Raw genomic sequence first — 19329 nt, 5'->3', positions numbered from 1 at the left:
AGAATTAGGAAAAAACTCGTTTTTCAGAAAATGCATTTAAAGTTTTTAAAAGCTTATAGATAAGCATCACTTATATGTAAATAATTTATTATAACTTGGCTTCTAATTGACATAAAGGCAAAATAAAGATATCAATGGAAACAGAAGTGTACCTATTTTTTAAAACTGCAAAATAATAAAAATGCGAATTTTTATCCAAATTCATGTTTTTAACCTAGTCGGATACCTTAACAGATATTCTAACGAATATGTCTGAAATGGCGATGTTTCCTGATTAAAAAGGGCTAAAGAGGTACATTAATTAATTAAATACCTAAAATAGGTTTTTTTTGTAATTTTTTTACATAAATGATAGAAGAGTTTAGCAAAATTTAAAAAATAAACATATAACATTCATCTTAAATGGTTTTAGGCAACTTAAAAAGATATGGTTAAATTCAAAAAGCAATATTTATTTTGTCATGCTATCAAATATGTAATGTATAATAAGTTCCTTTAATTATTAATTTTAATTAACAGTATAAAATTAGTGATTTAGTTTTGCATGTTTCCATGTATTTTGGGATAAACAGATTCCTTAATTAATAGTAACTGGACAACGTTCTCTTGACAAGTAAAAGCGTAAAATGGGCAATCAATACTGTCTAATTTAATTCTTTATTACATACTGAACTTATAAATCTTGACAATTTTCTAATGGTATTGCATTAATTTAAACGCTTTGGGGGTTTTGAAGCCTACTTCTGTGAAGTTTATACTTCAATAGTTGGATGGCAGCACAAGCTTATTTCTCTTTAGAAACTTCTGGTGACTAGTATACAAGACGATGTAAGATCAAGATAAACGCTAAGAAAACTGCAAATTATCCATGTATTTGCACATATAAAACTTATTTTTTGTATTTTGGTAAGTTATAATAAGTTTTCTCTCTTTTATATTTTTATATTATGCACAGAATTATGTGTTTTAATTTTTATATATTTCAAGTTAGCATTAAAATTTCAAATATCACCAAATATCATTACAAAAATTGTGTTTTCGTCAAATCCTGTCGGGCTTTTGAAGTTCCAAATTATTTGCCCTCTAATTAATGGCCTCGGTGATGATTTATAGTGAAAATTGTGCTTTAGAAAGTTTACTTACACCTAAATTAATTGCTTCGAAAAGTTACCACAAGTTTTAACAATTTTTAAAGAATTCAGGAAATATGGACTAAACCATTTATTCTTTTTTTTTTATCTGAATTTACAATATGAAACTTCCTAACCTCCAACCAAGTAATCTTTTTCTCGCAGATTCAATTCTCAATTTTTTTTTGTTCTTAATATAAATTTTGTTAAATGTATGCTTCTCCTATTATCCCCGCCCTCCCCTCCATCTTTCTGCAAAGAAAAGCAAAGCCTCCGCTGTTTTCTCCGTAGTAAAAGGAGTGAATGCACACCTACTCTGGGTCGTCCTGATAAGGAACTTTCTCCGAGGCGTTGGTGAGGCGGGCTTCCAATAATCGCCGTCTGCCCATGGTCTGGAGGATTTCCTGAAAATGAAAAGAAATAGCAAGTTGCATAGTAAATGTCAGAGTTTGTTTTTACATACTTTACTTAATTCGACTTGCTTCAAGCTTGTAAAGACAGAATTTTGTAATCGATGTTTCACTAGTCCCCGATATGCTAAGATTTCTAATTGTTGAGCCATTAAATATGCTTTTCATACTTTTTACTACTAAACCCTTTTAATTCTTTTCAAAGTTAATTATCAGTTCATTGATTAACTTAATTAAATTCAATTTAATACCCGTGGCGCCACCTGGATGCAAATTCTAAAAGAAATTGATTGCAAGTTTCCACAATATTTTTAATAATGAATTACAAAAAAAAAATAAAAAAATAAAGCAGTAATTAATTAAACTGTTACAAATATTTTTCATATACTAATAAAAGTGTATTTTTAGAAATACATTTTATTAAATTAATTTTTTTATTGAAATTCAGTACATTTGAATTATTTTACCATGACTCAAATTTTAAATGTGATATTAACTCATAAAATTAAAAAAAAAATTCACTTAAAAATAACCAACCAATTTATCATACAATTCTCTTTTAATGAAATCACTATTAATTTCACCAGAAGTTCACTAAGCGGTTAAGAAGCTTCTGCGATTGGTTTTACAGGTAGTGAAATGAGGGCTTAAAGATTATAAGTTTTTAAACCATCACTTATGATCAAATCATGCACAAAAAGTATTTTTAATCCACCTTAAATTTAAACAAATTATTTTAGAGTGACATTCATTTTATTTCAAAACATCTATTTCTCTAACTTTAATAAATTTCAAAAAATAATTTAAAGACATTTTACAACAATATAATAAATAACAAATAATATGAAATAAAAATTACGGTAGTGGGTCAAATGCGTACAACCATTTGTGTACGGATCATAAAAGGCTAATAAATCATGCGTAGCTCTTTGAAAAAAGGGGGTAGGGAGTGATTAGTCTAGGTCTGCTAAAACATATATTTTCTGTTGGCAAAAGTATTTGGCGAGAAAATGTATTGATATTTTAACTAAATTTTGATACTTAAACACAAAGAAAAAACTTTTGTCTCTATGTATATATACTGGTTCTGTACATACCAGGTCGTATGCTTATCAAATTTGGCAAATATATACTTTGGATGGTAGGAAAGTGATTTTTTGAATTTTTAATTATAATTTTAATTAATCAAAAATTAAGAGAAATATTGATTTTTTTCCGTGATAACTTTCTAAAAATTTTCAATAAAAAATAGTTTTTATTTGCAAATCATATCAATTCTCCGCATTATTCATTCACAGTCAAAGTATGCTAAATATAGTTCTCAAATGAAAATCAATAAAGTTTAAAAGAAAATCTGAAACAGAAACACCCGAACTTAACTATTACCATCACAAGCGATTCCAATTGTTTTAAGATAAGTGGATTATTTAAATGTTCATTTCAGCTAATTAATAACACACAAGTCAATAAGAGAATTTAACATTTGAAATTAAATCTGTTCAAAGCTTTTGATAAATCTGGTAATCAAAGAAATAATTCATATACACATGAAATAAATAACTTAATAAGCCTGATATAGTTATAAAAATACATCTTATCTTATATTTAAAAATCTAGTATTCTCGTTTATATGAAAACTTTATCTTTTCATACGTAAATATAAACGGAAGATCTTGACTATAAAACATACATGCTATCTAAGATCTGTATTCTTTTTACAGAATAAAAATACGCAAAGACTGATAAACCAATAAAATGAATGTTTTTTTAAAAATTTTAAGATAATTTATATTAGAGATAACATTATTTTTTTGTATTAATATTTTTAAATGCACTGAATTGCATATTTCTTTCTCCCAAATATACGTGTGTTAAATTTAGTATCTCTACGTCCAATGGTCGATATTTTAAATAGATTGATAGACGCATATATATACATTCACTTTTATTCTTGAAAGAAAATCTTATTTTGTTAATTAAAACTTCTAGATTAAAGTCTGAATATTCCACAGTTTAATTTTTGAATAATTTTAAACGAAAAATTTGGAGATACCTGTGAAATTTAAAGTATATTCTTCCGTGTTTAAAGTCAATTTTTTCCATTCCCTCCCCTCCCCCCTCTTTTGTGTGTGTGTGTGTGTGCGCGCGCGCGTATGTTATCAGTTATTTTGTTATTTAAGTTCCTAAATCAGTCCTTATTTCATTTTATGAATTAAAAATAAAATTCGGGATATTTTAATAGAACATTACAACTGAAAATGGAATAATAATACGTAAGAAAGTATTTTTTAAACTTTTGACGAATTTACTATTTATTTGATTTTTATAATATCGCAATGTATTGAATATTATTTTAAAATATTCTTAGTGTGATTTCTTTTATCTTTTGTGACATTGTTACAAATTTAGATAATTTTGAAACGCTGTATTTTCTTATTTTTCCATTGATGATGTAAATTTTGAAAGTAGAATGCACAAGAAGCTTATAAAGAATACTTATGATAATTATTAATCGGAAAATGCATATGCAGGTAAGTTAACATAATATTCTAATTGGATGAAGAAGTATTTAAATATGGCGAGTCTGATTAAATGACAAATCTTAACAAAGAGTGATTAGTCAAAAAAAGCAACAAAGAAAAATACCCTCAACTCTTGATAATTTTTAGTAGTTGTAGAAAGGTATTTAGTTTTATACTTTCATTTATGACAGACGGCCTTGCAGTCAATTTATTCAAGTCATAATCAAGTATTTATTAAATTAATTTTGGAACTTTATTCTAGTAATATTCCTAATTACCATTTACAAGATATTCGTTATGCTGTTTTATAATTCTAAAAAATTTGGAGCTTTACAGTTTAAAAAAAATATATTTCTTCCTTTTACAATATTGTTTAGAGTGTTATAGAAAGTTGTCTTTTGTTTTCGATATTTTGCTTAAAATTAATTTTACGTTTTGACTGTGCACTTTTTTTATTTGTACAATATTGAAATGGACTTTTTAGAAAGGGACATAATATTGCGACTTCAGTTTTCAAAATTTACTACTTAAAATTGCTGAATAAAAATTAAATTAAAATCAATTAAAAAATTTGGAGTGAAAAAGGGCTTTGAGATTTGCATTATCTCAGGGCCCCTGGAAGGTTTAAAACGGCCATGAATTCTTCTGAAATAAGAAATAATTACATTGATTAAAATATGGAAAAAACGCATTGCTAATCAGTAAACATTTCAATTAAGGTGTAGATGTATATTGTTGAAGAGTGTATTACCAGAACTTCATTCAAAACTATTTTTAATGATTTATTGTACATATAAGAACGATCTTCCATAAAATTAGTTTCTGAAGAACGTATACCATATATATTAATGTAAAAATCATTTTTCTTAATTCTATTTTATTTTTTAACAGTAGATTTGAATTATGGTTTAATAAATAGTGCAACTAGAAAAAAATTAAATTTGAATTCAGCTAATATCTCCTACAAATTTTCGCAGAGACAAATGATCAGTTAGCAAAATATTAATAAATTTCTGATTTAGTAAGTTGCTTATTTTATGCACCGTATACTTACAATATTTCATATACAAAATGCAAGGTCATACAATGAACAAATAATTTATCTTTATCAGAGTACAGATTAAAAAAATGTAACAATATTTAAATTATATCTACGATGACAAACAGAAAATTTTTAATTTGTAATGGCTTTCTACACTGGAAACTGATTTTTTAAAAATTGATATAGCATGGAAACTTTACATCCGTAATTGGAAGCTTTTCTTACTACTTACGGCATTTCAAGAATTGCTTTTTCAAGTTTTCCCCTCCTTACAAATCATTCCAATACCACTAACCTCATTTAATTGTACTTTAAATTTAAGAAACAACTTTTTTAAGTGCCTATATTTAAATAACATATTTTAATGTTCGAAATTATTGAATTAAATAAAGGAATGAAGAAGAAATAAATAAAAAATTAATGAAACGCAAACTCTTTCGTTTAATACAAAACGTTATATTTATGTAAAGTAATGCATTTATATCTAATATCCAGAAGAAATGATTATTATTTCGAAGTGGGTACACTATTTATATGAGCAGAAATATCATTCCTCAATGTTTTTATCTTACATTTTTAAATAAATACATTGAAAAGCAATCCATCTTTCATAAAAAGCAAAGTGGAAATTATTCCTATAGTATTAAAACGCATGAAATTATATTAATGAACGTATCGTTAAGTATTCGAAATTGTGTCAAACATCAGGCTAACTCTCACCAAATATGACATTTTTAGATAACGTTTGAGATGTTGTAACCTTCTAGAACTGACCCTTATCAGTAACACAACCGCATTGTAAACAAGACTATTGATTGACAGTTTTATGATTCGTACGCAAAGTGTATTGTACGCAAAAGTCATACAACCAAAAATTACAGACTTAAGTTCATCGACCCTTGTTATTCATTCATATTTAGACTTTTCGCACACCGACAAATCAATCGATGAAACATTAAAAAATATCTGCCTCAGTTTCAAGACCCCGAAGCAGAAGTTGATATTTTTCATCTAATAATGACGCAGATCAAAAGAACGGGGATATTGTTAACTCCCCCCAGCGTTGCAGATAACAGTTTACGATTATATATACAGATGATATTTTTATAGACATGTTTAGGAAACTCACTTCCGCTTCCGGATAATCCTTCATGGCCGAGAGTACATCCTCTCGCGATAGGCTGAACAGTTCGGAATATCCCACGGATCGCACGTCTGCTGTACGCCTGTAAAATAAAAAAAAAATAAAAAAAAAATGCTTAACTTCGCTTTTAAAATCACTGGACGCAAGTTCAATATTCTTGTTGATGTTTAAAAATAATATGAAACTATTTCATTCTTCCAACTATTTGAAAATTTCAAATAATTGTAAGAATGAAATAATAAGAAAATTTCAAATAGTATAAAAAACTGATTCGAAAATAATATAAATGTATCATCTTTTTAAATATAGAATGAACTCATAACGAAACTTTCTTCATTTTCTTAAAAATGTAACAAATACACCCGATTTCCCACAATTCTTGAAACAAAACATTTTCGAATAATACTTAATAATATTATTTTAATTATAGAATTATTAATGCCATTCATAATTTCAGAAACTTACTGAGAACGATTATCTAATAGCTTGAAAATTAAATCAGATGATAACGATTAACAAATAAAAGTTCTTAATATATTATATGATATAAAAAATAAACTACAAAAAATCATTTGCATTAATGCATAACCGCAAATAAAGTAAAATAAATAATTAAATATATTAATAATGAATTTCTCACCACTTTCTTACACAAAAACAATTTTAACATCCAGCATAATAAGCTTGTTCTCAAATAGAAAATACTGAAATCCGAATAATTTTAGGTATCAAACTCCTTATTTTCTTAAAGGCAGTTTTGATTTGTAAGAAGAAAATATGTTCATTTATATTCTGTACAACTGAACAATGCTTTGAATTAAACGGATGAAACTTGGTATTGTTATGAATTCGGAGCTCTTTCGATTTGTTTGTCGATGAAGAAACACAATCAACAAGCCTCAGTAACAAACGAAGACTTTTATTAACACGGAGACAAGAATATGCAGACAGCAAATGCACAGCCGTGACGTACACAAGCAAAACACAGCAGCACATTACAACAAACAATAGCCCACAAGTAGCAATCGATAGCAATAACAACCACAGCACACAAAGCGGCCAGACAGATTTTAGCAGAAGAAGGGAATCTTCGTAGCTACTCTTTACTGTCTCTCCAAACGCCTGCAATTCTTCACTATTTCCTCGCTTTAGCTGTATCCAACTGCTGCCTCACTTCTACACGAATGACTACTTAACACACGATTCGATGCTGCTTCCACAATAAAATCCAGAACCCGGTATATAGCTCAATTCAGCAAACGCTTGAGCTCCACTCAACGTTTGCTCTTCGCTGGACGAATACAACTATTCGCTATTTACTCGCTATGCGACTCTAAACCTTTTGATCAACTCTTTCCACGATTCTCTGCAGCTTAGACTGTCGGGATTTTATAGTTCCTGGAGCCGGGCAGAGAAGGTTTTGTAACAAGCAGGAATATCTCGGTTCCTATTGGCTATATCGCCAAAAGTTTGGAAGATTCTAGTATTATCTATTTTGTCGCCAAAGTTGTCAAATTCATAGACAAGCTTTAGGATCACTGATTCGACATCATAGCAGCATCCAATGATCTTTCCAGTGATTGAACTAACCGTGTTGGGAAACAACATCACAGATTTGTAAAAGTACATAGATTTTCTTGTATGAAATTTTGAGCAAAATTCATTTAGATCAAGTTTGTCTGTCTGTCTGACAGAATGGAAGTGAACACCATAACTACAAAGAGCTATAGTAAGAGCTAAACGTACAAAATTTAGAACAATTTAATTACAGACGTCAAGGGACTCACTGTCTCTCGGTCAATACATAACTTAAACTTAAAAACGTAGCAACTTAAATGAAATGGATTTGATCTTAGCAATAAAAATTTTGTTCCATGCCAACCTTTTCTTTATCTATCGTAAAAAGAGCTTACAATATTCATACTCCGTTTTCTTCACTACATTAAGAAGCAGAAACTGCTGATTTGAGAAACTTTTAAAATAAAAATCTGAGCACTTCAGGTCCACAAATGCTATGCCGGATGAAAGGGAATATCATTTTTATTTGAGCAGGATGAGAGATTGTCGAGGATGCCACTTTCGCTGATTTTATTTCTTCTAAATGAAATTTTTTTGCACAAAAGAAAAAATTTCAACGATTAGTAACAAATTTTAAAGGTTAACTGTAGTTCAAAGTTTTCTGTTTCAAGGATTGATTTATAAGGAAAAAGAAGATTCAAGCATACTTGATATTCCAAATTTGGAATCAAATTATGTAACAAGAAATTAGCACAAAGATTTGAAAGTCCCAAAAATGTGCAAAATACCAATGAAATATTTTCTAAATGTGCGAAGAATTTGAAAATGAGGCTTCGATCTTTCATGTATGACAATATTTATTACTTTAAATACTCGAAGCGCTTCTTCATAAAATAGATTTTCAAAAAACGTCTTTTAACAACCAATATCAATAAAGCTTTCTTTTTCATTTTTATTTAACGATTATTATCCAAATAAAATAACTTTTTTTTTTATCGAAAATAAAAAGGAAAACATTTTTATATATTTTTTTTGATTGTCCATCAGAAAAGTCATTAGGAAGTAAGCTACTGTTCGAAATTTTTTTTGAGTGGATTTTTTTTCTTTTATAAGACTTCATCCGGCTTTAAATTAATATTTTCTTGCTGTGTTGCTTTCACATTTTCCCGTTGGCGGGTTTCTATTTCTTTTACAAAACCGTTTTTCAGTCTTCTAGTCATGTCTTCACACCATTCTTATCGAGTTGGTGGAATGGATTTCGATTAAAAGATATATCTTTTTAGCAGACGAGAAATAAGAAAAAGAGCAAACGATTATTTGTTCGGAATTTTTTTTTAAAAAAATTGTTTCGTACGAATGTAACACATTTTTGCTTTTTTTTTAGTTAAATAGAATTTTAAGGAAGGAAGTGTAACTCTTCGAAATTTAGAATGTTATCGAATTTTCTTTTTTTATTCTTCTTCTCATGTTTCCCTTCTAGGGTGATGAAAAAGAGTAAGAGAGAGAGAGAGATTGCGAGATTTTTTTTTTTCTGTCAAACAAGACACCGCAATAAAAGAGCCAGAAATAAAATCGACGAGAGATTTGGCGAAGAAAAATGACGTCTCTTTCCTTCGATTCTCATTTTGTTGGAAACTTGAGACCCTTTGGCTTCCAGGAAATTCCGGATTCCCATCTTTTCTTATCTCAAATTGCCACGCTTTTAATCTTTATAGGGGAAATTCAATAGTGAATATTCGACGATACATGTAGTTTTTAATGTATCGATCTTCTGTGCTCTAAGTAATTCAAAATAGCTTTATGAAAAGTAATAGATATTTTTTTTTTGTTTAGAGAAATAAGCAAAATGGACGAAAACGTGCAATTTTATTTTTATCGATTCATCACGAAAATATACGTTTACAGTCACCGAAAAAATTATAAGGACACGCGAAAAATCGCCAAATCTAGAAGCCTTGTTTACAGAATCGTATGCAAATTTTTGCAGCAAAAATAGAAGTAAAACTAAAATATTTTATGCGTAAAGTAATTAAAATTTTCAATTTTCAATCTACTAAAATTTTAATTTTAATTTTTAAACCTAAATGAAAACGGAAAAAAGTATAAGGACATTGGTTTTTTCTCCAGTAATTATTTAAAAATTTGCATATTTGAAAGCATAAAATGACAATTTCGAGTTAAAAGATTCATTTGCAAAAAGAATTTCCCATTCGGCGACTTTCAGTGTGAATTTTTAAACGATGCCCAAAGAAACTCAACTTTCTGACTCTGAAAAAGGAAAAATTATTGCTTTTCGAGAATGTGGATTAAGTGGATAGGAAATTTCAAAAAGAATCAAGAGATCTAAAACGATGGTTTATAATTTTTAAAAAAAATCCTGGGATGTATGGTATGAAAAAGCGAACTGGGAGACCAGAAATTCTCATTCGTCGACAAAAAAGAATGATTGTAAGGAGAGCTTGCGAGAAAAGAGAAACCGCAAATGAAGTTAGACAAAATTTGAGTTTCGCATGCTCAACAAGGACTGTTCAAAATGTTTTGAGTAAACATCCTTAAGTTTCTTATGGGAAATTAGTGTCACACCCCCCTCTTACAAATCATCATAAGAGAAGAAGAGTTTACTTTGAAAAAAAATACATTTCTCTTGGTCAAAAGTGGGCTGATGTAATTTTTTCGGACGAAAAAAAGTACAATCTTGATGGACCTGATGGTTTTCGTTACTTTTGGTATGATCTGCGAAAGACCAAGGAAGTGTTTTCCAGGCGTCAATATGGTGGTGGCTCGGTTATGGTATGGGGCGCTTTTGCGGCAAATGGAACCACTCCAATTGTATTTATCAACCGTAAAATGAATTCGGACAGGTATGTTGATATGTTAGAAGAAAGTTTATTACCTTTAGCGCCACTAATTACTTCAGGGGACTATATTTTTCAGCAGGATAATGCTTCGATACACGTTTCTACGAGTGCAAAACTCTGGTTTGAAGCTAATTCTGTAAATTTACTTGATTGGCCGGCGAGAAGTCCCGATCTTAATCCAATCGAAAATTTATGGGGACTTCTAGCCCGAGAAGTTTATAAAAACGGCACACAGTATCAATGTACACAAGATCTTGTCGTCGCTATCAAAGACGCTTGGGAAAAAATATCTGTGGATATTTTAAAAGATCTTTCAAGATCTATGACCTCTCGGCTTATTCAAGTGATTGAAAAAAAGGTAGTTTTCTTGATTATTGAAACATTTTTTAAGTATTTTACAACATGTCCTTATAATTTTTTCCGTATTTCCTTTAATGTTAAATTTTGTAAAATCAATATTTTGAAGCTAAATTATGTTTTTTATGTGGTATAAGTGTTATCACAAAATTATGCAGCAGAAATAAGAAATATAAAAAGTTCATTTAGGTGAAATGGAAATAAAGCATATTTTCATGCAATTACATGTTGTCCTTATACTTTTTTCGCGCACTGTATATTCAACTAAAATAGTGTTATAAAATATACTGTTAAATAAAATAAATGTTTGAAGGGTTAAGAGGAAAAATATATCTTAATGACTTTTCTCCAAAATGATATTATAAATAGATTTAAATATATTTGAAATGTTCCAAGTGTTTTAATTTTTGAAGAATAAATAAAATTTATAATAAAGATTTCGGTCAAACATTAAAAGAAAATGGGGTATGCATTTTATGTTTCGAGTTTTTTCAGATAATTAAAAGTCAATTTTAATTTAGAAAAACATAAAATTCCTATGAAAATTCAGTTAAGTATGTATAAAAAAATTTCTAAAGAATTATCATTGTAGTGGGATTACAAAATCATATGTAGTTTTGTTCTAAATAAATTTACATTGGGTAATTACATTACAATAAATTTACATTGGTTAATAATATATGTAATAATAATAATAATAATAATATATATATATATGTAATGATATTCTAATTTCAATTTAATTAATTTCCAAGATTTTATCTTAATTTAGCTCATCATAACTTCATTCTAAAATATTCTCTTATTCCGTGATCCAATTCCACTTTTGGTTTAATTAATCCCTTTGTAAAAATAATGCGCCATCAGTACTACGTATCAAATGAAAGTGATACTTCCGTTGCCCTTATCAGAGGTCAAAGGTCACCACGTATATTGGCGCGTGGCCAGAAATCCTATCTTATATAAGACTAGTGATCATTTGTTCGTCTCTTTTTGCTTTTTTCTTACTTTTACTTTTGTGCCGCTCTGCGCCTTCTTGTAAAAAATCCTGCCTGCCACTCAGAATAGAATAAAACGAAATTAAAACTACAAAGTCTCTTCACTGCTTCGAACCTGCATTCTGCTTCAACCAAAATATGTTACATATTACTTAGTCGACAGGATTCGAAATAACCTTATATATAATTTTTTAAAAATAATATATTTCTTTTTAATTTATTTAAGAAATTTGACGTATTTATATTTTAATACATATGCATAAAAAATTTCATAACCATAACTGACCAATTCCCAAGTGTTTAATAGAATCCACTGTCCTCTTAAAGATTATACTATTTATGGTATCGTGAAATATTTTCGACTGGAAGATTTATTTTAAATTTGGTTCGTTATTTGGTCATCTTCGGATATTTAGTATTTTCGGATATTTGTATACTGAAATTTTTGACGCGAGAGTTTGACAAAAATTGTTTTTCTTTAATATTGGTGTTTGATCTTTTCATAGAAGTATAAAATCAATTTTTTTTTTATTTTTTGGTGCGATAATTGATAGGATTCTTAATATACCACTGAATTGATTTAGAGTTTAAAATTAGCTAGAGATAAACAGGAGAAAGTAGACTTTCAAAAAAAAAATATCACATATTGATTCACGGAATCGAATTAATTTCATCATCATATTATTTTACTAAATGCTAAGAATAATTACTAAGGATGAGCAGTTATTTTTAATTGATTTATATATCAAAAGGTTTATCATTATAAATGACTACTTAATGCATTGATCGTTAATTATCTAACTTTTAGCCTGTCTAAGCACATAGTTTATTTTTATTATAATTAAAACTATCAACAAATGAAAGTAGACTTCAGTGTAACAGGTTTAATTATTACTAGCGAAATATTTTATTTACATAGTGTATTATTTATATTTTATGAATTCGAAATAGGATCGCGTGATTACAGAATATGACAGAGAAAAATTTGGAAGGACACAATACATATTTCTTGAATGAATAAAAAGTTTCAAAAATTAACCCAGCTATGTGAAACACATATTTAGCATCTAATTTTACAAGATGACTACGTTGAAAAGTAAATGTTTTGCTGGACTCTGAATTTTTAAAAATTTAATATTCTTAATGTTTGAATAGATTCTTTTATAAAACAGTTAGGATTTGGCATCTAAGTCTATTTTTTTGGAGAAGTTACACTGATTTTTATATTTGCATTTAAATACTTTTTAAAGCTATTTTACCTCTTCAAATGCTATTTTCTCAAGTATAGAACATGATAGAATTTTCTTGTGAAAAACTTCATAAATTAAAATGGAATGCATACTTTTTTTGATAAATTTGGTATAATAATTTCACAATATGTCCTGAAGTACCTGAACTGAATAACTAATCTATTCATTTAGAAATATTTTATGGTTCTTTTAGTGCTTCTCAAAGAGAAAAATATTGAAAATTCTGTGTTATTTATCAGTCGAACTCCAATAGTTAAAGAATGGATAGAAATATCACTTATTTTCTAATTCAGGTACTAAGTAATCTATTCCTTAACCTTTTCTAAGGCCGTGGGAAGTATGCTTCCCACCAAATTTATCAATCTTTGTATGAAATTATGTAGGTTGGCCTAAGTTCTGACACATTTTTTTAGTAAGTCAGAAATTTAGATGCTTCAGTTCTTTATCTCAGACAAAATGATGCGTCTTGATTTGTTACTTAATTATTAATTAACCAAATTAATTAATTGATTAAATTAAATTTATCTAATAAGCTAAACGAATCCCTTTTCTTATTCTAATTTCAAGCCTAAAAATATTTTAACATAATATGACAAGAAAAAAATGGCCCTATAAAGCGTTAAACAAAATTTTAAGCAAATGATTTGATAAACCTCTAAACTAAAAGATTTTTGTTCTATACTTTTTATCGAAAAAATACCCCTTTTTTCCAATTAAAAAACTTTTGGCACTTAACAGGTATGTTTCAGTTTCATATATTCAATATTTTTATGCAAATATACAAAAATATAACAGTTTTCGAATGTTTTTCAAAAGATTCATCCTTAACGTAGCAACATGCCTTAAATTTTTCTTCGACATATTTTTATTGATTTGAAATACTGACAAACAACAAACTGTTTTTTTATCCATATGTTTTTCAGAAAATGGATCTTTTGTTATCGAAATAAATAAACTACCAAATAATTTAAAAACTAGGAAATTGAAAGCATGTTTTATTTTATTATTAACGAGAACATGTGAAGAAGTAAACGGATATCATTTTCTCTGCTTACTTGACTTTTTCTTTTGTGATGGGAGATTTATTCCGGCTTTAAATTAATATTTTTCTTGCTGTAGTACTTTCACCACATTTTCTCCGTTGGCTGGTTCTTATTCTCTTTTTAGAACAGTTTTTCTTCTGATCATGTCTTCACTCTATTCTTATCAATGGTGGGATGGTTTTCGATTAAAAGACATTTCTTTTTAACGTAAAAGTAAAAAGAAGACCAAACGACTTTTTTTTCTCTCGATTTTTTTCATTATTCGCGTGTATAAAATACATTTTCTTCTGCAATAGAATTTTATGGAAGGAAGCGTAGCTTTTCGAAATTCTAAAAATGTTATCAGGTTTCTTTTCATTTTTCATTACATGTTCCTCATTTAAAATAAAAGTAAAAGAGGTTGCGAAATTTTTTCTGTCAAATGTGACACCGTAATAAAAATGCCAAAGATAAAAATCGACGGGATATTTGTAAGAAGAAAAGCGACATTTTTTTATTTTAATTTTAATTTTGAAAGAAACTTGAGATTTGTTTCTCTTGAAGGCAGTTCCTTTGGCTTGGAGAAAATTCTTTATCTATGTCGCTTTTTTTTTTGCCTTAAATTACCAAACTTTTTAATCTTTTAACAGAAGTTCTATAAAATGACATATTCAAGATGTATACGTTTGCACTTTGTTTTTACTTCTATGCTTAACATGTTTTTTAAATACAGGTTAAATGAAATAAATTTCGCAAAAAAAGTAACGAATTATTTTGTGGTAAAAGAAAAAATAATATATATTGTCGATATATTTATTATTCCTTTAATTAAAAAAAGTTTAATGTTGGGTGTATTTAGTTTAAATTCAAGTTATTATCTTTCTGAATTTTGAAATATTATTCATCTAATACGGTTTTTCTATATCCAATGGAATTTTCTTTCAAATTATTTATTAAGACATGGAATACATATTGAAATATGCAAGGTATTAAAAATTTTAATGAAATACGAGTATCTAATCGAAAACATCACAGCATCCGCCTACTGACCACTTGCCAACCTGCATTTTATTTTTAAACTTTATTCATTTATGTAACAGCGATAATATGCATACAAAAATGCCATTAATATTTTTATAATTAGCACGATTATAGATTCAGTATATAAAACAATGAAAAATATTATAATTTTACAATTAAAAATATATCTACAAATTTAATGAAATTATAGAAAGAAATTGTAGAGAAATGAAATTAATATTACTGAAAAGCTTGCTTTTACAAATTTTAAAATTATATAAAATTGTTTTTGATTCCTAATATTTTAGAAAGTGTCTCAGAAACCGCTAAAGAAAAATGTAAAAATTCGCTAGATTTTAAATTAAAAATTTAATTAAAATTTTTAGCAACTTTTTCTTAATTAACATCTACTCAAATTCAGCCCCTTTAGATCCAAGAACTGCATGTCATAGCATGAAAGTCGAATGATATAATTTACAAATAGTATGCGAACCTATAACCACCAAATCTGACGCAAATATTATTTTGGATAGACAGCACTCAATGTTATTTCCAGCTCAAAGCATTTTTTTTAAAAAAATTAATTAAACATTCAACTAGATTTTGGTGTTTGTAGGGAAACTTTCCTTAAAATATTGTAGCACAAAAAATTTTAGATCGTTTTGAAATTTACAAAAAATTATCATTCAAATAATATCAATTTATTTTTCATAGATATTCTTTTCTGAGTTTCACTAATTTCCTAAAATTGTATTATGTTACGCATTTAACAGCATTTAATGCTATGGAACATAAGTCCTTTAGAAAGATTTATTTACAAAAAAAAAATGTTCAGCAATCAAAATGATACGATTCTAATGTCTATTACAATTTGACATTTAAAAATTCCACTTTGAAATCAGAAAAATTAGAAATTAATCACAATTAATATTATCGGTGAATTAGCTAGTAACTGATGTCAGTAGCTAAGAAATAAGATTTTTGGCTTGATGTAGGTACATTAAGGAAAAGCAATGGCGATGAACAATTTATAGTTTTATTTAAGAACAGAAAGAATATCAAAATAAATTTTCTTTATCTTATTTTTTTAACCCTCTTACTCCCTTTTATAAAAATGCCACGCAACTGCAGCAGAACAATAAAAAAAGAACCACTAAAAGATAAGTTTAAAAAGTATACACTTTCACAAATGTTATACATACAAAAACAATACTTTTTAAAATGAGTTTTGTAATGTGTTTTTACAAGCATTAATTATTTTTATTTATTTTGAAATTTGAGGCTCTCAAAAATGTTTTTGCTCATTGAAAAACAAAAGACAGGCTTCCAACAGTTTTGGATCTTGTATTGGACAACAGCCGCTCCCATCATAAACCGTGTAACTGAAACACATGCGCTTTATTACTGCGTTTATATAGCTTTAGAAATTCGATACTGCTGGAAGTTTCCTTCAAATGAGTCAGTATTTCCAGAAGGTTTTTTATTTTACGAAGGCAGCCATATCTTTTCACTCTGTGTTTTCCCAATCGATAGGAAGTTTAAAAACGGATTGAATCAAATTGTTTATGAATTTACATACGTAAAATATTGAATTGGACGTTAAAGTTATGTGACAAAAAGAACTGAATTACCGGGGCAACTTTAACTATCATGTATGACCGCTGCTGTTGCAAAGTATAAAGAAAGTATTTCGCTTATTTTTTTTTTATAATTCGGCAATCGGTAGAAAGAAATTTTAATTTCATAATAAAAAAATAAGTAAAAATTCTTTAACAAAATTTCTGTATATGTATGTTAATGGTTTAAAAAAAATATATAATAGAAAAATTAAAAAAAAAAATCTTTTCGAATTTCTTGCATTACTTCCAAAAAAGAAAAATCAAAATGATGGCATTTTGACTTAGAAATATGAAAAATTAATACCATTTGAAATTTTTTAAACAGTTTAGAAACTGACATTCGGTTGGAAAAAAAAATAAAATAAAACACTGAAATGCGTTTTGTCTAGTAATATAAGTAGTCTCTCTTACATTGGACGTTAATGGATTAATCTCTGGACGTTAATGGTTTAATCTCTGGACAAAAAGTGATCTGGTGAAATATTTCAATTGCTGTAACATCAACCGCCAACAAGCAATTTTATAAAATTACATTAATTAATTCTATAAAAGTAAAGCAAGCATGTATGATTTTAGAATTTAAATAAATAAATAATTTACGTTAATATATAATTATTTTCTGTGGCTAAAAACAGTAATATTTGGAAAGAATATTATTTCCTCGTGTGTCTCGTGTGTATAATGTATAAGTGCAATGAAAAGCTAATTCTTACTAATCTGTGTGCTAATTATGATTGTAAGGCATTTGGCTTGGTAAAAGGGGACCAACAATTTTTGAATCCATTGCGCATAAGATAGGAAGCAAAGTTACAACACAGTATAAAGTGATATAGGTAGATATTATAGAATTTTATATTGCTTCCCCGTGCAGCAAGTTTCCTGGTAAAGAAGGCAGTTTTACAGATGTAGTAACGATTACTCAACGAATGCCGAATCAATGAAATCCAGCATTGGTGATAAACTTGGCGACGAAAATTAAGAATCCAGAATATTCGAGAATCTTAGAGGTAGTTTCATTAGAATGTTAGTTCCTATGTTTGATCTAGAACATTATATGCCCTGTTACGGAGATTATAAAAAGTAGTTGAGCGAAGTACCTCTGAGCGCTTTGTGCTGTTACAGTAATTTATTACTGTTTTTCTCTGGTATACTGCTGTTTACTGCAAGTACTGTTTTCTGCATGTGTCGTCTGTGATTTGCTATTATGAATTCGCTGTCGTGTAGAATGTCTTCATCCTTACTGAACTTGTTGGACTTTTTTTTTAATAGTACGCCCATCCCATGGATTTTGGATTTTTTAAATTACTATATAATATAATTTCTTAGCTTTATTTTATTTCTATGATGCTATGAAAATTAAAGACATTGAGAATTCCTAACCACAAACGATATATAATGACATATATTTGCAGAAATTAACAACAACAAAAAACTGTAATTCATATTTTTTGAAATAATACAAATAGCTTAATTTTCACTTCAAACAAAATCAGTTATCTTTAGTCAAATATATTGAAATGAAAAAAAATCAGATAAAAAAAATTATTCTTCTCCATATTCTTTTTTTTTGTCTCGATTCAAAGCAATTCATGCAGTAAAAATGAGATTGTGTATTCTTTCTCCACATATTATACGCTTGCAGCGGCAGGATTTCCCCTATCGGCGTTTTTTGGTACTAATTTTTTTCTTCATAAATCGAAACCGCATACTTTAATGTGTATGGTGGTCAAATTTTGTTATATTTTGTCCAGTACATAACACGCTACAGAACTCCAAATACATCCTGTTATTTCTTGATTTCTCTGTATGTATATTATATATATAATGATAATTTTTTAAAGCTTTCACTTTTTCTAGCTGGCAAACAAAGTTTTGTAGCTCGACCCATTTTGAGATGAAATAACAGCTATGATGTCATTGTTCTACGTCAACTTTTTAAAAACGCATCTGCTGTCAAAGAAGCATACGTAATAATAAAGCAATACTGGTAAAAGCAGGTAAAACAAATATATGCGATTAAAAGATGATGATGGAAATTGCCATTTATGCTTTATTCATTGCCTATGCAATTTCGAGCTTCAAACCCCCTAACCAAAACAACATCATATTCTCACATGATAATAAATATATGTGTATATTTCTACTCTTGGTAATAGTGTTCTTTAAATCTAAAACAGATCTTGATTTACTTCGAGATGAGGAATCATTCTCTGAATTTCCATCCTGGATCCTTGGGAAAAGACAACACTACGAAACCAAACTTGTTCTAGTTCAGATGTTGGCTTGGTCATGGGGAAAGAAAAAGTCAGGATACATTGTGTTGCGTAGTGGATAGGAGTGGCATCAAGATTTCCGCAAGGGTAGAATGCCTTTGGGATCAGATTAAAACGGCGAAGACATGAGGGGAATGACCCATGGAAAGTAAAGAAAAGAATGGAC

At 28.3% G+C, this 19329-nt stretch overlaps 1 protein-coding gene across 1 annotated transcript in view; it reads right to left on the bottom strand.

The window, feature by feature from the left end:
* Positions 1-19329, bottom strand: part of LOC129969667 (potassium voltage-gated channel subfamily H member 1-like) — a 431779-nt gene that overhangs the window by 76621 nt on the left and 335829 nt on the right. The window contains exons 11-12 of the mRNA XM_056084324.1: positions 6234-6330; positions 1446-1534 (exon numbers count right to left, since the gene is read on the bottom strand). Of these exons, the coding sequence (XP_055940299.1) occupies positions 1446-1534; positions 6234-6330 (186 nt within the window). The remainder of the gene's footprint in view (positions 1-1445; positions 1535-6233; positions 6331-19329) is intronic.

This window comes from Argiope bruennichi, chromosome 5 (assembly GCF_947563725.1).
Source record: "Argiope bruennichi chromosome 5, qqArgBrue1.1, whole genome shotgun sequence".
NCBI lineage: Eukaryota > Metazoa > Arthropoda > Arachnida > Araneae > Araneidae > Argiope > Argiope bruennichi.
This window is presented reverse-complemented; position numbering and strand designations above follow the sequence as displayed.